Source organism: Gymnodraco acuticeps, unplaced genomic scaffold (assembly GCF_902827175.1).
Source record: "Gymnodraco acuticeps unplaced genomic scaffold, fGymAcu1.1, whole genome shotgun sequence".
NCBI lineage: Eukaryota > Metazoa > Chordata > Actinopteri > Perciformes > Bathydraconidae > Gymnodraco > Gymnodraco acuticeps.
In genome coordinates, this window is record NW_022990565.1 from 1,530,185 (window position 1) to 1,550,793 (window position 20,609).

At 40.9% G+C, this 20,609-nt stretch overlaps 1 protein-coding gene across 1 annotated transcript in view; it reads left to right on the forward strand.

Annotated features, from left to right (window-relative positions):
* Positions 1 to 20,609, forward strand: part of LOC117553715 (venom phosphodiesterase 1) — an 83,140-nt gene that overhangs the window by 39,816 nt on the left and 22,715 nt on the right. The window contains exons 9-16 of the mRNA XM_034227761.1: positions 4,170 to 4,279; positions 6,770 to 6,835; positions 6,961 to 7,033; positions 14,648 to 14,756; positions 16,748 to 16,870; positions 17,498 to 17,529; positions 18,158 to 18,285; positions 20,490 to 20,559. Of these exons, the coding sequence (XP_034083652.1) occupies positions 4,170 to 4,279; positions 6,770 to 6,835; positions 6,961 to 7,033; positions 14,648 to 14,756; positions 16,748 to 16,870; positions 17,498 to 17,529; positions 18,158 to 18,285; positions 20,490 to 20,559 (711 nt within the window). The remainder of the gene's footprint in view (positions 1 to 4,169; positions 4,280 to 6,769; positions 6,836 to 6,960; positions 7,034 to 14,647; positions 14,757 to 16,747; positions 16,871 to 17,497; positions 17,530 to 18,157; positions 18,286 to 20,489; positions 20,560 to 20,609) is intronic.

The following is a 20,609-nucleotide window of genomic DNA, read 5'->3' on the forward strand; positions in this document are numbered from 1 at the left end:
TCTTCTTGCAGTCTGGCGGGAATGCTGCTGTTAATGCACGTCACAAATGGATTACGCACCCAGTCCAGTGTGGATGACTTGTTGTTAATATCAGGGAAGTAGGAGTTGAACTCATTCTTGAGCTTGGACAAATGTGTGTGTACTATTTTCACAATTGGAGCTCTGTCACATTCACCAGTAGCAATGTATGCGTTCAGCTGCAGGAAACAACTTGTATCCCCTTTTTCACATTTGCTCTGCCAGAGCTTGATCTTCTCCATGAATCCACACACTTTGTCATACAAGCTAAGAACATGTGTGTCTTTACCTTGAAGAGAGAGATTCAGCTGGTTGAGTTTGCTGAAAATATCAAAGAGGTATCCCAGCCGAGCTAACCAGTCAGCGTCGTCGAACATAGCCACAAGTGGGTGTGTGTGCTCCGACAGAAATGCCCTCACTTCATTGCGTAGCTCGAACAGCCGCTGTAACGTCTTCCCTCGGGATAACCAGCGGACGTCAGTGTGAAGCAGGAGCTGTTTATGTTCTGACCCACCGTCTTCCACAAAGTGACTGAAACAGTCTATGATTCAAAGGCCTGGACTGTATGAAGTTGATCACTTTTACGGGCATCATTCAAAACATCGTTTTAACTCTGGACTCATTCTCTTGCTAGCTAATGCTTCTCGGTGAATCATGCAGTGCGTCCATGTAACGTCAGGGTTTACCTTTTTTATGTGGGCCATTAATCCATTTACTCTGCCGGTCATCGCCGTAGTGCCGTCTGTGCACACATGAGAGCAGGATTTCCAATCCAGCTTGTGTTGAGAGAAAAAATGGTAAATAACGTTAAAAACATCCTGTCCGGTAGTTCTCCCAGTGAGTTTCTTGCAAAACAGAATGTGCTCGTTCATCTCCAAAGTGTCTTTGTAACGCACAAACGCAATCAGTTGTGCTTCCCCACTGACATCCGTTGATTCGTCCAACTGCAAAGTGAACATACCAGACGCCTTACATTTTTCCACCACTTGGTCAATAATGTCAATTCCCATGTCGTCGATCCGATGGCACACAGTATTATTTGACAACGGCACTTTCTTCAGGACATCAGCTGCTTTCTTATCGAGCATGGTTTCTGCGAGAATTATAGCAGCAGGCAAGATTAGCTCTTCGGCTATGGTAAATGGCTTTTTCGATTTAGCAACGAGTAGCGACACCAAGGCCTTGGTTGAGACCGATGTCGCTTTCTTTAGTTTTTCTTGGCTTCCCTTAATTCAGCCAGCTTTTGGTGGAAAAACTCTGCAGGCTTACCCACACAGGCGGGATGTCTAGTACTAAGGTGCCGATGTAAATGGGATGGTTTCATGCTATTATTAGAAAGCACGTCGCCACAGATGAAACACATTGGCTGCGGTGGCTCTGTAGTTGTGACCGTAAACCCGGAGAGCACATAATGTTCACCAAACTGACGATTCTTCACCTTCTCTGTTTTCATTTTCTTGAGAACGGGTTCTCCTGATTCAGCAGTATCACCTGTGCTGTTGTTTCTGGATGAACCAGCTCGACTCAGCCATTGATCCATAATGATTATGTTAACAGAAATGTTGATCTCAATAAACACCAGCGCATTCACTTGATAGGATGTTGATATTTTGCTAGCTAGCAAGAAAACCAGCGCGCCACTACAATGATGATGATGATGTAACACCTGACAGTCCGGCGGGAAGCTGAACGCCGCGCCAATAATAATATATAGCCAGCAAATTATTACTTAATTTGAATACCCCCAATTTTGGTTACATTATTACAGATTATGCATTATTCATTATTTGGGTACAGTTTTCCTGTAAACATTTTAATAAAAAAAAATCTAAAATCAAATTTTTTTTTTTTTTTTTAACTTTTCAAAATCTTTTCACGTACCCCCTGGGGACCACCCACGTACCACTAGGGGTACGCGTACCCCCGGTTTGGAAACACTGCTCTAGTCTACACTCCTTTCAGACGAGACATAACCACGTGAAGACACGTTACACTCGTGTTGTGTTCATGGAACCTGTCCTTGGCCAGGAAAAACAGGCACTCCCTTGTTTAATTATTTTGCGATCTAGATTTCTTCTTCTTGTTTGAAGTGAGAAGTTGTCCGTCAGTCGGACGGACAAAAACTCCAGGAGAGCATTTTCCTCTGTGTTAACAGTCACAGTGGGTGAAGATGACAGCATGGTAGGTGGTGGACCCTCAGCCCACACACGGCTGCCAGCCAGGCCGTTACCCAGGATCAGTGGCGGCTGGTGGAAAATATTTTTGGTGGGGCTATGGAAATGGCTGTGACCAAACCATACTAGGGCGGTCCGAGATTTTTTTTTGTTGATAAATGACCCCTTAAATTATGACTTCTGGTGATGTTAGAGGGGGGGGGGGGGGGACAAATTGAGGCTTAAAAATATGAGATAATCCATAATCTTCAGTGTGTGTCATACTTGCCAACCCTCCCGATTTTCGCGGGAAACTCCCGATTTCATTGCCCTCTCCCGGTTTCCTCCCGGGGTCATATTTCTCCCGCATTTCTCCCGGTTTCTGACAAATTCCGATTTACTCACGACTGTTTCCACTCGGACTTTAATACACCATTGTTTGGTTTCCATGGTAGCGCGTCTCTTTAGCAGCGCGCGCAACTCAAAGTCTGAGAGGGTGAGGAAGATGAAAACTGAACAAGAATCGACAACTCCACCCTCTGCTCACTCCTTTCCTGTAAAATACAGGTCCAGCCCACACATATGCTCCATGGTGCTACAGGCATTGCCCTTACTACTACAATAAGCATGTACATGTTAATCTACAGCTCCGGCGATCCACTAGCACCGGAGTCTCCACCTGCAGACGCAGCAATCCTCGACAACTACAGTAGCGTCACCTTGGATACAAGTCACAGACACACAGGCCAGGGCGCTGACAGGGCGGCGTCTATCGTTTTTCCAACCCAGTTAGATTTAACCACGCCCACTTCCGCATTACGCAAGGATCGACGTTAGCTCTACGCGATAGTGTCATAGACTTCTTCTTCGGCAGTTTATAGCGGTTTGCGGTAAAGCAGGATATTGAATAGTTGTTTTTTTGTCTTTCCAAAGGATTGTTAACTGAAAGTAAACGATCCTGTAATCAAAGCCATATCGAAGAGTCCTGAGATTGTATTACTGGTGTTTTTATCATCTATAAATAGCCTGTGTGTATCCTCAAATGTCGTTTTCAGGACAAACAAAAGACGTTTTTAAATATCTTATCAGCTGGTGTAAGTGCAGAATATTGAATATAACCTTGACTATTACTGTGTACTTCATTTATCTGACAGCATTATTTAATGATACTATTTTATATATATATACACACATTTATAAACATATATATATGTTTATAAATGAATAAATGTGTGTATATATATATATATATATATATATATATAAAATGTGTGTATATACAAAGTACATTTATGTGTGTGTTTATATATTATATAAACACACACATAAATGTACTCACACATGTATTTATTCATTTATACACACAGATGTATTCATTCATTTATACACACACTCACATATATACACTTTATATTAATTAATTTGTACACACACACATACATATATAAACAAAACAACACAATATAATAAAAACAGTTGCAATAATAACATAATATGGTATGATCAATTCTACCCTTTTGTTTTTGCTCCATTTCAATTAAAAGATAATAATAATAACACCACCTGACAGTTGTTGCAGATTATACAGCATACTTGTTACTTACACACATTTGCGATGGTCCCAAAAAAGCCAAAATCTGCACTGTAAAAAAATATATACATTTATTAGGCACTCTGAATAAGGGTTGACTGTGTAATAATCATGCCTGTTATTAATGTCAAATGTTATATATTGTATTATATAACAAAATAGACATTTATAACATATTATAAATGTCTATCTTTAAATAAAATATTAAATAGATACCTTTACATCCTAAACAGAAGGTAAAAACCTTAATATGTTACATGACAAACAAAAAAACGAAACATTATATATAGGCTATATATACAGATGTTTGCTAATGTATCCCTCTTATATCCATCAGGAATTAATATTAAATGATGAATTAACATTACCTCAGCGTGTTAATCTGTTAATTCTGTTTGTTTTTGTAGATTTGGCACACAGCGAAGCACCAGGGGCTGAAATCTGGAACTTTCTTCTGGCCGGGATCAGACGTCAAAGTTAACGGAAGCTATCCTGATATCCACGAACCTTACAATGGGTAAGACGGACATTTTGTTCTTACAACAGCAGGCTGTGTTGTAGTGTCACATCCTATTGGAGAACTGGGTGTGAATAGTTACTGTCTGCGCACCCTTGCTAAAAAAACAGGCACAATTTCCTTTATAGTATGATAATTGGTGAAATCTTACATTTCGGGGTATTTGACCGCCAGCACTTTGATTTAAAATCAGAAGAAATCGGCAACAGAAGTCAAGTTAACATACTCAAAGCCTAATAATAGGTTTTGATAACAATAATACCACATTTTATTCATGAGAGTACACCTATCAAAACCAGATATAACAGTCAATACATAATATAAAAAACAACACTGGAAAGAAAATAATAACTAAAACATTATAACAATAATGATACATTACAAAGAATATTTTGGCCATATGTTCAGCCATTCCTCTTTCTGGTCCTTTTTCTCTCCCTCATCCAGACCTATTGTTTATTTCTCTGCTTTTATTGTTTATTTTGTAATCCACATCGACCCAAAATAAATCTAAAAACTCCCTTCTTTACTAAACAACCTGTATGTGTCCATGTAAGTAAAAAAGAAATTCAACAACCATAAGATTGAGAATGTAATCAGCATTGTTAATCTCTTCTCAAAACTGTAATTAGGTATTTTTATTATAATATTATTATTATATATTTAGACAACTGGCATGTTGTGTGCAGATTACTATAAAGGTGACTGGAGACAGTTGTGTTTCTTCTTCAAAAAACTTCTGAAGTTAATTATCTAAACATACTTAGTAAATCGTAGATGTGTTTACATAAGTGAAAGGACATTGACTACCCTGAATACTGAATACTGAAAATACTGAAAAAATACTGAAAAAATACTGAAAATACTAAAAATGCAGTTGAATCATGTTAGATATCAAAGTGATTGTGAGCATTAAGGAGCAATAACAGCATATCGACTGATAAAGGGCTGTACCATGGGGCACAGTCATGGAGAGTTTTTATGACTGCGTGGGATGGTACACATATATTGAATTGCTTTATTGCTCTTAACCGCCTTAACTGCGGACACTCTTTCCTGCTCTATGATTGCTCGATTAAGGCCTGTTTATCCTTCGATGGTAAACAAACACCTACATTGCATTTACATCCTGGATGTTCTCAGTGCCGTATTTACTGTTTGACTTTAGTTCATTTATCCTCACGAAAGCAATGTATTTCACTTAATGACATCACAGATGGAGCTGGTCTCCTTCCTGGAAAATCAAACCAACCGAACAAGAGTTACCAAAATAGAATCAAAGAAACATTGAATTCTTTCAAATATCTGTCAAATCATGGCTCAATATGTCTCAAGATGTAGCAGAGGAATATGTGACCTGGCAGTGTGTATAAGACATGGATATATAAAGAGTTGGTACACAGCTTAGTTCAATACTCGATTCTGATTGGTCAATTTGGAAATTTCAGAGGTTACAGTATTAATACTAGCCAAGTCAACATACTGCAAAGAATAGCCAACTGTTGCTAAGGAGGACTTTGTGCAGTCGTATCAATCCACAGAAAGTAGTTCGGTAAATGTAACGGCAGTTATGGACAACAAACATACGTTTTCTCGTTTAGAAAAAACTGAGGAATAGTTTTGGAATATTAATTTTTATATTTGAGGAGAACCCAAAATGTATTGATTTAAGATGGCTTAACTGTCCCCATTGAAGAAATGAAAAATAGCGAAAGAGACGGAAATCATTAAAAGAAGACAGACCGGAAGTAAACACTAAAGGGAACAATAGAAGAAGGCAGACAGGAAGTAAACACAAAAGAGTACAGTAAAGCAGGCAGACAGGAAGTAAACACCAAAGAGTACAGTAGAAGAAGGCAGACAGGAAGTAAACACCAAAGAGTACAGTAGAAGAAGGCAGACAGGAAGTAAACACTGAAGGGAAGAGTAGAAGAAGGCAGACAGGAAGACAGTATGGCTTCTGACAGTGTTTAAAGACTGGTTAATGGAGAACATTTTTTAACAGACTTGGACAATTGCTGAAAAGCCTGATCAGTGCTGCGGTCAGTTTAACGTTGCTGTTGCCGCAGTTCCAGCCGTCGGTATGCAGTGGAACCGACACTTTTTGTGGACGCGGAAGTAAAACGATTATTTTTAAATCAGTAGTGTAGTGTGTTATAAAGCTATAGCCTACTGGCCATTAGGTAACAACACATGGACTTATATTCTGACAGACCGTTTCTAAATGTATGTACTGTTCTGTAGGGATGAAATAATGTCATTTAACCAAAAATAAAAGTTTAAATGGTATCCAGGCAAACCCAGTCACCACTGCTCTCCTTCAGTGAGCCTGCGTGTAAACAAACTCAATCCAATAAGTGCAATAAAGCCACCTTTAACTGGGGTTGATACAATTCATAAAAATGTTCTGATGTCACTGTTTCTCCTTCAATGCCTTTTAAAGACTTTGTGTTCACCACTGCCACTTCTCTCTCTTCTGTTATTTTTTAGTAAAGTGCCGTTTGAAGAAAGAGTATTCACTGTGTTGAAGTGGCTCCAGCTACCAGACGCTGACAGGTTTGTTATTGTCCTAACTAGACGCTCACCATTTAGGAATCAGGACACTTTCATTCAGAAAATAACAAACATGTGTTTCTGGTGTTGAAAATATACTTTTATTTAAAAATGACATTTTCCTTCAGGCCAGATTTCTACACGCTGTATCTGGAGGAGCCTGACAAATCTGGCCACAGCTACGGTCCTGTCAGTGGAGGGGTAAGATAATGAAAAGTAGCTTAGAAAATTATACATTTAAACATAACTTCTTCTCTATGCTATTTATTTTTGCTTTCTGATGTCGTTTGAAGCGTCCCTTAAAGAGGACTTATTATGATAATGTTCAGATTTCTATTTTAATTGTGTGCCTATGTTTTAATGCTTTAATGTAACCCTCTGTCTCAAACCAATGCCCAGTCTGCTCTGATTGGTTAAACTAGATGCTCTGTTTTGATTGGTCAACAACTTAGATGTGTTAGAAATGTCCCGCCCCTTTCACGTCCAATGTGTTGGAGCGCTAACAAATAGAAGCACGATTGTGATATAGTGATGTCACTGTTACGGCCCGTCCACACAGCAGCTTTTGGCGATTTGTCCACCGCTTCCAGCGCATCTCCGCCCATTGACTTTGAATGGGGATGACGTCACTTTCCCTCGCTTGTCGCCGAATTGCATTGTGGGGGGGCGAGGCGAAGATTTCCAGGATTTCCAGGATGTTCAGGATTCCAAAGTTGAACAATGTTCAACTTTTGAGGCTGAGCTGGAAGCGACAGCCAATCAGATCCGTTTATGCAAATCTGACAGTTCAAGTGCTAGCCAATCAAACCGCGTGCAAGCTGGGAGAACGAGACCCGCAGTTCATTTCTATATTCCACAAAAATGGAGGAGAACTTAGTTATTGCGGTAGCAAATCACCCGGTTCTTTATGACCAGTCCCTATTTACTTACCGGGATACAAACCGGAGGAACCAGGCATGGGGGGAGGTGGCAGAGGCAGTGGGTGAAACTGGTAGGTTTTCGCTTGTTTGGGGATTTTATATCCAGTTTACTTCGTTGCTAGTTTACTTCGTTTCTAGCAAGCATAGACAGTATCATTAGCCAGCATGGAATGTAGCATAAAATAGCACCATAAACATTAATCTCATAAATGTTCAAAATGTTAAAAAAATAAATGTTCATCATAGCCCTTCCTATTTGACAATAGTGTAGAAGAACCGGGTTTTTTTGCTTTGTATGTCGGGGGCGGGATATTCATGTGATATTCATGTGATTGGTTGTTGGTCGCGAAATCCCCAAGCTGTCAGACACGCCCAGCTCCAGGATTTTCAAGATTTGGTCAAAGCTGCTGTGTGGACACACCGTCAGGGTTGAGTGAAGCAGGCAGGATTAAACCAAATGCAGATTAAACAGAAAATACCTTTATTTCAAGGCTACAAGAACATACAGAGCAGAACTCTCTCCCCCGTGAACACAGTCAACAACAAACAAGGATCTCACAAAGACTAATAGGAAAAAGCGAACCTAAATGCGGGACTCTGGGTAAATTAGGGGGCCGGGACTCGAGGGAGAAGGCAGCGGCAGGGAAAGTCAGGGGGCCCGGCTCGAGGGCGAAGGCAGCGGCTGGGAAAGTCATGGGGTCGGGCTCAAGGACGAAGGCATCGGCTGGGAAAGTCAGGGGGCCGGGCACAAGGACAGGCAAGATGGTGGCAACGGGACAGCTCCGGAGGACGGGCAGGAAGGCAGCGCCGGGACAGCTCCGGAGGATGGGCAGGAAGACAGTGCCGGGGACAAGCTCCGGAGGACGGGCAAGAAGGCAGCGCCGGGACAGCTCCGGAGGACGGGCAGGAAGACGGCGTAGGCCGCGATGGGGCCGGTCAGCTGGATCGCCGGAGCACAGGAATCGGGAGCACTGGGAGCTGGGGATGGCGGGACAGGAACCGGTGTTGGCGGGACAGGAACGGTGTCGGCCCGGACAGGAACCGGAGCCATCGGGACAGGTGCAGACGGAACCCACGATGGGACAGGCACAGCCGGGACCTTGGACAGAACATGGGCTGGTGTCAGTGGGACCCCAGACGGAACAAGGGCTGGTGTCGACGGGACCGCCGTCGGAACAGGACACGGTGTCGGCGGAAGAGGCGTCAGCAGGACCCCCAACAGAACTGGACATGGTGTAGGCGAGACCGCCGGCGGGTCAGGATCTGGTAGCAGCGGGACCTCTGACTGAACAGGATTCGGAGTTGGCAGGACTCCCAGTGGAACCACCAACGAAACAGGACAAGGAGTTGGCAGGACCCCGGCGAGACAGGTGACGGCGGGACCCCCAACGGAACAGGACACAGAGTTGGCAGGACCCCCAGTGGAACCCCCAACGGACCAGGACATGGGGTTGGCAGGACCCCCCACCGAAACAGGTGTCGGCTGGACCCCCAACGGAACAGGACATGGGGTTGGCAGGACCCCCGGCAGAACAGTAGTCGGCGGGACCCCCAACAGGACAGGACACGGAGTTGACAGGACCCTCAGCGGAACCCCCAACGAAACAGGACAAGGAGTAGGCAGGACCCCCGCCGAGACAGGTGATGGCGGGACCCCCAACGGAACAGGAGACAGAGTTGGAAGGACCCCCAGCGGAACCCCCAACGGACCAGGACATGGGGTTGACAGGACCCCGGTAAGACACGGAGAGCTGGAGTGGGCCGGAGAGCCGGAACGTGAACGTGAGCCAGAACCAAAGCCGGAACCATGGCTGCTGGGGCAGGTACTGGAGCCGGAACCATGGCTGCAGGGTCTCGAGGTTTAAAGCAGGCGTGCAGTTTATCGGGAGGAGTCACAAAGTCCCTTAAAAATGCAGGCAGTGAGCTCCTTAACCAGCTCCAGCTCCTTAATCTGCAACTTCCCGGTGTGCTCGTGAAAGAGCAGCCTCCTGAGCCTCTTTACCATGAGCCCTCATCCACTCTCCAAGAAAACATAAAAGTTTGCAGGATAATTTGCCAACCTCATCCTCAAAAAAACACTGCTATAGGTGCATCTTTGGTGAGATCCTTCTGTCAGGGTTGAGTGAAGCAGGCAGGACCCAAATGCAGATAAAACAGAAAATTATTTCAAGGCTACAGAACATAGAGAGCAGTACTCTCTCCCCTGTGAACACAGTCAACAAACAAGGATCTAACAAAGACTAACAGGAAAAAACTAATCTAAATGCACACAGGACTAATAAAAAAAAACAAGAGACAGGTGAAGAGGGAGGAGAAAACACAGGGGCACAAGGTGAACACAATCGGGTAATCAGGCAAGGAGGGAACACACAGACAGGAAGCAACAGGCAAGACAGGGGGTGAACACTGTTCAAAATAAAACAGGAAACCAAAGACAGATCTAGACATGACAAAACACAACACAGACAGATCGTGACAGTCACTATGTTACCGAAGTAAACAAAGGAGTCCAATGCAGACGTTTCAGGCAGGGGGGGAGTGTGTGGGAGAGAAACTCCCTCTGGAGCAGGGGAGGCCAACCAGTCAGAGGTTAAGAGCCACATTTTTTCTATGTTACTGCAAAGAGCCACATCAAACACACAGTCACTGATACCGCTTGTTTCAGTTTTTTGTTTTCTGGAGACAAGATTTCAACCACGTCACTGATGCATTTTTGTGGCATTGGGATATATATTTTTTAAATCCTCTGGAGCAGAGAGGAGCTGTGGATTATTGTTATTGATTAATGCATCAGTGTTTCTTAGGGTCAAAAACACTAAACTCACAACTTCAAATGAAAGCGTTTAGTTTATTTAATAAAAGAGCACATGTTCAATGTGAAAAGTGACAGTAGTTATAGATTATTTGCAATTTGGTGCGATATATATATATTTTTTAAAATTATATATTTTTTTTAAACACCTTGAATTTCAGGGGGGGGCGCGGGGCTCCGTTGGCGGGGTGCAGCGCCCTTCCAAGACAATGGTAGGGGAAACACTGGATAGTAGTGTTTAATCAACGATAGGTTTTCCCCCCCTCAAAAAGTGATTGGTTCACTGCATCGCAGGTATTATTGTGATTGGCTCTTGGGCCACATCAAAATTAGACGCGCTGTCATCCTCTCATACTGACACCTGACACCACACATACACACGTAGGGAGAGCCGGGACGAAAGTAACACGGAACGAAAGTAACGGAGCAATTTTATCCGAGCCCAAACAACTTTGACCGGCCAAATTACGTCAGAATTATCAGCATTCAATACTTAACAGACCTACTAAATATCAGGTTTAACTGTCGTGTTGTCACGATACCAACATTTTGGTTTCGATACCAAGTCAAGAATTGCGATTCCGATTATTTTTCGATACTTTTCTTAAAAAAAGGGAAACAGTCTTAAATGTAATTATTGTGCTTTATTTCAGACCAGAACCAGAACCATAACACAACCTTTAAACAATGAGAACAATAAATGACAAGAATTCGTATTAAATAAAATTAATACATTTCTTACAGACAGGCCTCGTGGTGTCCGTAGGCTTGCCCTCACTGTCAGAGATATAGCTAAAATACTTCCACATTTCGCTTCTGGCGTCTTTTTTGTCAACAAGCCGAGGGGCAGCGGCAGTTGCACTCTCACTTGCAGCCATGCTTCTCGTTTTCTCACATGCTCTGGCAGCTAGCGCGTGCACGAGTGCGGGGAGGCACTTGAGCGTGCTTTAGAGGGGCGGGACTGCAGGCACGGCTGCAGAGCAGGGAGTGGAAGCAGAGCGCTGAACACACACAGCTCTTATTTAAACGGCGCTTTCTCACCGGAGTACTTTCCGCCGTCATTCTTAAACGGAGGAATCGTAACGTTTTTAACGGCAGGGTATCGCGGTATACCTTTCAAGTATCGGTACACCGTGCACAACTAGTCAGGAGTCAGTGTCTCTCCCCCGAACTCACACATATAAAATTCAATATGAACTGAAGAGCCGCATGAAACTAGGCAAAGAGCCGCATGCGGCTCGAGAGCCGCAGGTTGGCCACCCCTGCTCTGGAGGGACCAAAGGGATTTAGCCTTTGTAGACCATTTACATGCACACAAACCTATAATGCACATTACAGGAAAAGGAAAACACAAAAAGCATAATGGGGTGTTTTCTTTTCATTTAATTTTTTACCTTCTCCATTATAACAAACAGCACTTAAATACTCCCATTCTCATATCAGAAACATTAGCCTCGTTAATGTTGTCCATCACCGCAAATACTCACACATTATAGCACAATAAAAGGTCTTATCATTGGCCATAGATAACATGTATTAGATTCAAACAATTTAAATCACATCAGCACAATCAGACACTTTATGGACATCAATAAAAAAACCTCATAGTCTTCATGAACTTGGTGCCACTCTTGGTCAAATAAAAAGTGTAATACTCTGCGTAACATGATTAATCTGAATGTAGATTTAATGTTGGTTGATTAGAGTAAGCCATATCTTAAGGCCTCTGTGTGTGTGTGTATATGAAAATAAAGAGGACCTCTTTCTAGTTTAATCAAAGTGTTTATGGCCTATTTAGAGTGTTTACAGTTACTGTACACTGTTAGTTAATGGCTGTAATTACCTAAGCGGACTATTTGTGATAAGAATGAGGTCATTTTGTCCAAATCTACCCACTGCAGACTGTCCACCAGTCCCTCTAGGAACCTGTGATAGCAAAGAACAACTGGTGTATTCTAATGTCTTTTACTTGAGAATTGAGAAAGAATTACATGTTTGAACATGGGAACCAAAAAAAATGCTTAGTATTAAGTTTAGCTTTGTTTTTGTATAACAAGAAACCTTTTTGTTGTGGTGTCTTATGTGGATTAAAGCATTTACAATTGACTTGCATTAGCCAAAAGAATAAGCATTGACTTTTCTAATTGTTTTTTTACTTCCCTACTCTGTCCAAGCCCATTTGGTTCCAACTGAAGACAATCATCTTTAAAAACACATCATGAAAATAGTTACATTTCTAAAATATATATTGTTATTATAAAACAATCAATCACAAATAGAATAATGTGTTAACAACAGGGATGTAAGCCTTCCCAAACCATTTACATGCACAAAAACCTATAACACACTAGAAGAAAGGGAACACCTAAAAAAGCATAAAAGAGACTCTTTAATTAAATTAGTTGACATTAGGAAAAGGATGTGGTTCTTTTGATAGAGCGGCTGGTATATCATTCTTCCTAAGCATTGGATGCATTTCCATGACATTTGCTTCAGGTATTCACTGTCCATAGAGGATGAGTCATAAGACTCTGTGATTCACTGACATTTCCTCTGCATGCCTGTTAGCATTTAGCTCAAAGCAGCGCTGTACCTTACACAGGAATCCTGCTTAGAATTCGAAAGAATCGTCAGCATACGGGCAACGCCTGCAATAATGGCTGCAGGCTTTAATTCGCAGAGGATAGAGGTGTGGTGAAAGCATCTTGACCTTTAGGTTCACAACAACGGCATCTGTGTCATCATCTTTTCAATCTCTGTCCGTACTCCAAGTCCTCCATCATCTATGAGTCTCATCATGACAGGATACTGATGCAGTTTTTCTTGAGAAAAAAAAAACTTCTCCCTGTAAGGGAGTTCCATATCAAATCATGGGTCTCTGTACGGCCTTATCTGGAATTTCTGAATATCCCACACAACTGACTCCATCCCAATACATCTGCATCTCTTTGCAGATGCATCCAGCTGCTGAAACATCTACGTTCTGTTTCCTGCAGCATGTTCCTAAGAAACAGACAGTTATTATTTTCCATATGCCAGTGTACAGAGAATGAAACCTCTCTGGGGTCACAGTGAAACCGAAAGTCCAGGCCTTTGAAAGCTCACAGCTGTAGTGTCAACCCTGCACTCTGCAATAACACCAGACGGTTGAATGTTTATACTCCATAACACTGACCCAGTAGTTTACTGAGGAGCAAAACAGGCTGAAAGGTTTGCACAAAAGTGTATTACTTTTGTAAGTGTTTTTCTTTCCAAATATCCAGGCTGATCATTTGTCAAACTTGTTTCATTCCCCCATAACTGATTACTTGTGTTTGCAGTGCTTTATTACTCAGTGCGTAAGAACCTGGGTGTCCTTTTTTGACCGACATTTACAATGTTATCCCTTATATAACAAAACTCATTCAGTCTTGTTTCTTTCAGTTGAGAATTATGGCACACATTCAAATCTTTATCACAGAGTGGTGCAGTAATCAGTCCTAAAACCCAGAAAAAACATTTTACTCAATGTTTTTTAAACGTGTCTGTGGTTAGAAGCCTGCAATCAGGACAGCCAACATGAGCTGAAGAGATTTCCACGTTTGGTTCTACAAGATAAAACACATCATTAAACCCTCCTTAGCATTGGTGATGCTAGCCATGCAATCATGATGTAGTTTGTTTATGGCTACAGGCTACATTAGCAATTTATTTCTGCTGATTGCATTTACCCTTCAAAGATTACAAAGTGGTTTTATTATGTGCATATTATCCTGCTGAAGTAACATAAACCAAGCAGTTTTCTGAAAACTCTCTTCTATATGTTAACCTTTTTATAAATGTCCTCTATTTGCTGTAAGTTTACTCTATTTAAGCTGTTTCTTGATTATTGTCTTTAAAAAGTATTATTATTACTATTATTACAATCAAGAATAAGAATTGTGTATACATTATTGTATCCCTTTGCATCATATTATAGCACAAGGGAATGGGAGCCTAGAAAATATGAGATATTAAGTGTGTGTGTGTGTGTGTGTGTCCGTGTGTGTGTGTCCGTGTGTGGTGCTTGTGTGTGTTTGTGTGTGTCTGTGCGTGTGCGTGCAGCTCATTGAAGCTCTCCAGAGTGTGGATAAGATAATTGGTCAGCTCATGAACGGCCTGAAGCAGATCAGCCTCCACCGCTGTCTCAACATCGTCATCGTGGCAGATCACGGTAACATACCAAACATTTTCTCTCTTTCAGCAGCATCATTTTAATAATGAAACACAATGAATAATCAAATCAGTACCAATGAGCGAGATTATTTTTTTTAAATATCTCACACTATGTTTATTGTATTTATTGATGGTCTAAGTAAGATTAGTAAGTAAGATTTTAGTGAGGTCATTTAAATCATAAAAATTATTCAAATGGAAATCCATTACTAAGAACATTTGAATATGATGGTGAAAAGGAACATTTATTATTTTTCTTTGTGATGTGTTATGTTTTAACAAATGAGACCACAATCTAAAAACGGGTTGAACAAAGATTTCTAGTAGTGTACACATTTTGCTGGAATACATTTTGTATGTACTTTATGATGCATAAGTCCTATAATGTGCACCTGGGGCTCATCTACAGTGTGGTCCTTACCTTTTGACTTCCATTCATTTTAGTTAAACTTGCAGTGCTTGAAAGGTGCTTTAGCTTTTGCTAGGATTCCATTGGCAGTAGTTCTGTTGTGTTTCATAGTACATGATGAGTCTCCTGCTAACAAAGCAGCTAATGTTCTGCCTGATATTACACATGTGCACATTTTCATGGTCCTTACCCACAACTTTCCCGATCTAATTTTCCTTTGTAACGAAACTATCGGCTTCATGGATTTATTTATTTATTTATTTATTTATTTATTTATTTATTTATTTATATATTTATTTGACAGGGACAGTGCACATTGATTGACATTTCTGTAAATGCGCCAGAGTTAGCCAACAGGCTATTTTTCGTCTGTAGTCCCTGGACAGATGTTAAAAGTCATCCTAAAAACAAAAATTCACTTCAAATAACAGGTAAATACAATCAGTAAAACAACATTCAACAGAGATACTTATATTATGATAAAAGCATATATAAAAACATAAAAACTAAACTAAAATACATATTCACAAAGCAGTCAGATACAGGTCAAGGCATATGTACAAACAGAGCGTGGTAATGTACAGATTGTGTCAGTGTTGACAGAGCTGACTTTCCACTAACCATGTTTTTAAGTTAGATTTAAATAAACTGCAGGTGTTTTGTTCTCTAATCGTTACTGGGATTGAGTTCCACTGTCGTGCAGCTTTAAAAGAAAAAGAAGATTGGCTGAATGAACTCTTACTTAATGGAACAACGCAGTCTCCTCTTGTTGCAGCTCTTGTTGACCTAGTTACAGATGTGCGTATGGTGATAACATGCCTGAGCGGAGGTGAGGTAAGGCCGTGTATTATTTTGTACATGAGGCAAGTATTTGCATATCTCATTACATGTTCCCAGCTCAACAAGTTATATTTTGTGAGTATTGGGCAATGATGAGAATAAACTGACTTCTTATCTACTATTTTAAGTGTTTGTTTGTATAATGATTCCAGCGGTTTAAGAGTGGTTGTACAGGCATGTGACCAGGTTGTTAAGCAGTAGGTGATATGAGATAGAACCATAGAGTGCATGTACATCAGAGCCGCCTCTGTTGACATGCAGTTCCTGGTAAACCTCAAATTGAACATACTGAATTTGACCCTGTAGCAAACCTTTTTCACCTGAGCCTTAAAATGTAGTCTTGAATCAATTAAGACCCCCAGATATTTGTACTCTGAGACCACCTGTAGCCTCTCCCCGGACACAAACACATCTGGCTCAACGCAGGAGGACTTGGTTTTGGTGAAGAACATACATACAGTTTTACTGACATTTAGTTGCAGACAGCATTGCTCCAACCAAGCTGTTACATGAACCATCTTGTTCGTCAGTTCATTAGCCACTTGTGTCAGACTGCCTCCGTGAACATAAATTACAGTATCATCAGAATACATTTGGATGATATAAACATCCGTAGTGTAATGGAAGTGTTGAGTGCCGGTGAATTGCAGTTGATGAGAGAAACATGTTAAACCATTTAGGTTCATTTTTTAAAATTATAATATAATAGGGATTAATAAAAGTGTTTATTACTGTTGCAGGTATGGAGGAAACGAGTTGCGAGAGGAAGGAGGTGCTGCAGGATCTGGTGGGCGACATCAGAAACTACTGGGTGACTGAGGGACCATTCGGGCGCATCAGAACCAAACACAACGTCACAGTGTGTGAGTTTACAGACTATTTATTCTGCTTTATGAGCCACGCTGAAGTTGTTGGAATTCAGCAGGTATCTCTGACTAAGAAACACTAATATTAACCTAAACCCTGATCCATCTGTTCGGCATCCAAATATAGCGTCTATAGTCCCCGATGTTCAGCCAGTTTATTATTCCAACAAAAAGTAGCTCCACAGAGGAGTCCAATTAAATGAGTCGTGTATGAAATGTTTGCAGAGGTATCAGGGATACCTACCTTAAGAAAATAAGATGACTTACTCTAAGGGAAATATGTCTTTGAGTCATCACTTTGAGGGTGATGTTGTTTGGCAACCATCTCTTGGTGCCAAATGCAACAATGCCAATCTCCTTCAAAACTTACAAATACATTCTCAACCTGTGACAAACCCCAAACAGTTTGAAGTCATATTTGTAGAGTTGTGTACTTACGGTACATTATCACATATGTTTCCAAAAGTGTTAAAAAAAAAAGTGAAAATGTGTAGCCGTTCAGATTTCCGATATCTGACATCTGTTCATAAATGGCTATTGGTAAAAAAAAAATGTGTGGGGAATCAAGCTGAGCACATGTTTGTGCTATGCGTTTGGTGTAATGACATTTTCAACTTTCAACAGTTGACTCAGCTGGACTTGTGGCCAACATGACTGTGAGTCTTCCATGCACTCACCAACATCTACAACTTTTAACTGCTAAAAGTATAATGTTAGATAGGGCTGCACAATATCAGGAAAATATTAAATAGTGGACGGCTGTGCATTAATGGCACTGCACTCTGCACATCTGGTTTTACCTCTGGTAGTGGTCACATGTGTTCGGTATGACTTGCATGAAAACATTATTTGTAATAAAAAGTTCTTCCTCTGCTCCTTCATCCCCCATATTTTTCTTCGTTTGTCTATTTCCTTTTACCGACGCTCAGCTCAAGTCCATTAGCCTTACCACCTCAGCCAATGGCGTTACTTCTACATGGGAGGAGGGACATCTAGAGCCATAGGGCTTCATCTGACTGGGAACATACTGTATATACAGTATATCCAGACCTGAATGCATGGCACATATAATACAAATATTATCAAATATATTATTTATCACAGACCTAGCTATCTATGGGAATCTTATACCGAGAATGTTGCATCACAATAAGGATATATTTTCTATATATTGTGCAGCCCGAATGTGAGAGCCACATCCAGCAAATAAGATCATTTTTTATGAAATGATGATGTGTGCAAGTAAAACCAATACAACACTGTCTGTTTTTCTGGAGATTTCAGTGTAAGAAGCCGGACCAAAAGATCAAGCCTTACCTGAAAGCCAACCTGCCGAAGCGCCTCCACTTTGCCAACAGCCGGCGCATCGAAGACGTTAACGTCCTGGTGGACCTAAAGTGGCTGTTTGAGAGGTATCCAAGTCTGCACTCCATCACATTTAGATGTTTTTAATTGCATTCTCAGGTTGGAATTGTTGGTCTTTTTGAAGTGGTCAACATGTTAAAGTAAAAAACAATGCAACGAAAATTCCCCAAACACAAAATAGTCTCACGGCATTTTGTGTTATAGTCACGACATTTAATCTATTGATTCGTGTTCACCAACACGATTTCCCCCTTTTTTTCGTGTCACACAGAACGATTTTAGCAATGTATTTCTATTGGTAGTATGTTTTGTGCCTGCAACACGTATTTTTGTCCGGTCGGGTCTTGGCAGACCGGAAGCTGTGTGGTTCATAAAAACATGTTCTTACTTAATATCAAGCCACCATTATTGTTTTTATTTTAAATCATATAATGTCGGAATTTTTTTGCCGTCCGCGAGGAAAATAAATGGGGCTCAGAGCCTCAGAATACTGAAATCTGTATTTTTTCAATCTTTCCTTCTAATTTGTTATTCTTTTCTAAATAACACACTGTTATTTACTCAACAATAACACTCAATTATCCTTGTTTTTATTTATTTGTTTAATTCTATAATCTCTGGCTTTTTTGGCGTCCGTCAGGAACTTAATTTCAAAATAAAATAACCGGAAACAGACGTAGGCCTATATGGGACATTTCGAGCATCATTGCGATACACACCCACTGAACTGATTACCCAAGATCCTCAGTTATGGTTTAAGCTCGGTGATTGGATGTTTTAGCCGCAATGCACATTGGGATATGGTGTTAATGCGATATGAAATCCGAAAAAACATTTCGGAGTTTAGGATGGCCGAAGACACTACACTACCCATAATCCTCAGCTATCGTTTGGGACTACAGTCCCCGTGATTAATCTTCAAGCTCTGGGATTGGATGTTGGAGTGGCAGTGTACCAAGGTTACACAGAGCCTCAAACAGCTCTTTGAAATGGAACGAAACCACGGCAGACTATCCAAAACTGGACTCGAACGGGTGCCAACAATCAGGCGAGATATTAGTTGCATTACTTGTTATTCTCTACTAATAGTTCACCTGTTAAGCCCCAAGTCTGTTTTTCAGGTCTCAGGCTCGAAAATGACATTTCCAGAACAAATGACCATAACTACACTTCTAAAAGGGGAACATTAATAATCTTTTTTCTCAAAGTAATGATAAACCTGTGAGTTTGATGTAGAACGGTCAGAATCAATATAGATGTTTTTTTATTTTAAAGAAAATTCAGATTGAACATAGTAAAAAACTGTAAATTATAGTGTCCGTCCAAAAAAACGTTTTACTTATAGTGAAAACTACCCTTGGATGATGGGTTAGTAGACTAAAAGCTTTAGGAATCCAAAGTACAACATATAATAATTTTAAAAAAACTCCAGCTCTGGGGTCATTTGGGTGGAAATGGGCGTTTTTGCCGGTTCTCTGGAACCCATTGGTCCATTTTGATGATTGACATCTCTTTTGAACCGTTAGAGCCAATAGAATCGAAGGGGAATTTCAACATACACACCAACGTTACCATTGAGAAGTGGGGACTATGCACGCAGTTTGCCAAAAGCGAAACCTATTTTACGCTCTGAAATCTGAAAACTTAAAAGTAGGTTTATTGCTGACGGATTATCAGAAATCATTTCAAAGTGACACAGACACATTGGATTAACCTATGGATTAACCTTCAGCAGCATTTTTTATCATTTTAATGCCATTGAAGACAACTTTTGATCAGACAACAACAGAGGTAAGACATATTACCGTGTTTGCTACCTAATGCCAGGTGTTGTGATGTCTGTTTTTGTTTCTAATGTCGCGAGTTCTGCTCATGGAGTGATGATATAGATACCTATCGATTCTGTGTATTCTCACGATGCTAATCGATATGTTGGATGTGCAGTTACGATAAGTAATAAGGGTTTTATACCTGAGTTCTGTGCTAACGGCATTAGCTTTTTTTCGCTCAGGGCTAATTCAGAGGCTCAGCGTTAGCCTTGTGTTTCTTTTTGCTAAAAAAATCATCAGTTAGCTGAGTTTCTTCCCGTTACATGGATATGAAACATTATGGCTATTTTGCACATCCCTTTCAAGATTTCAAGATTTTCAAAGGTTTATTGACATATCATATACACAACTACGGTGTAGTTATGTAGTTCTCATCTGACTCATTTTTATTAAAACTTAAATCTGTTCTATATTCTCCACAGATATCCAGGATCTCTCCCATTCTGCTCCGGCGGCACTCACGGCTATGACAACGATGCAGAGAGCATGCACGTGAGAACTGAAACTATGTTCTATAAGCCCTCCATACATTCTGCCTAATA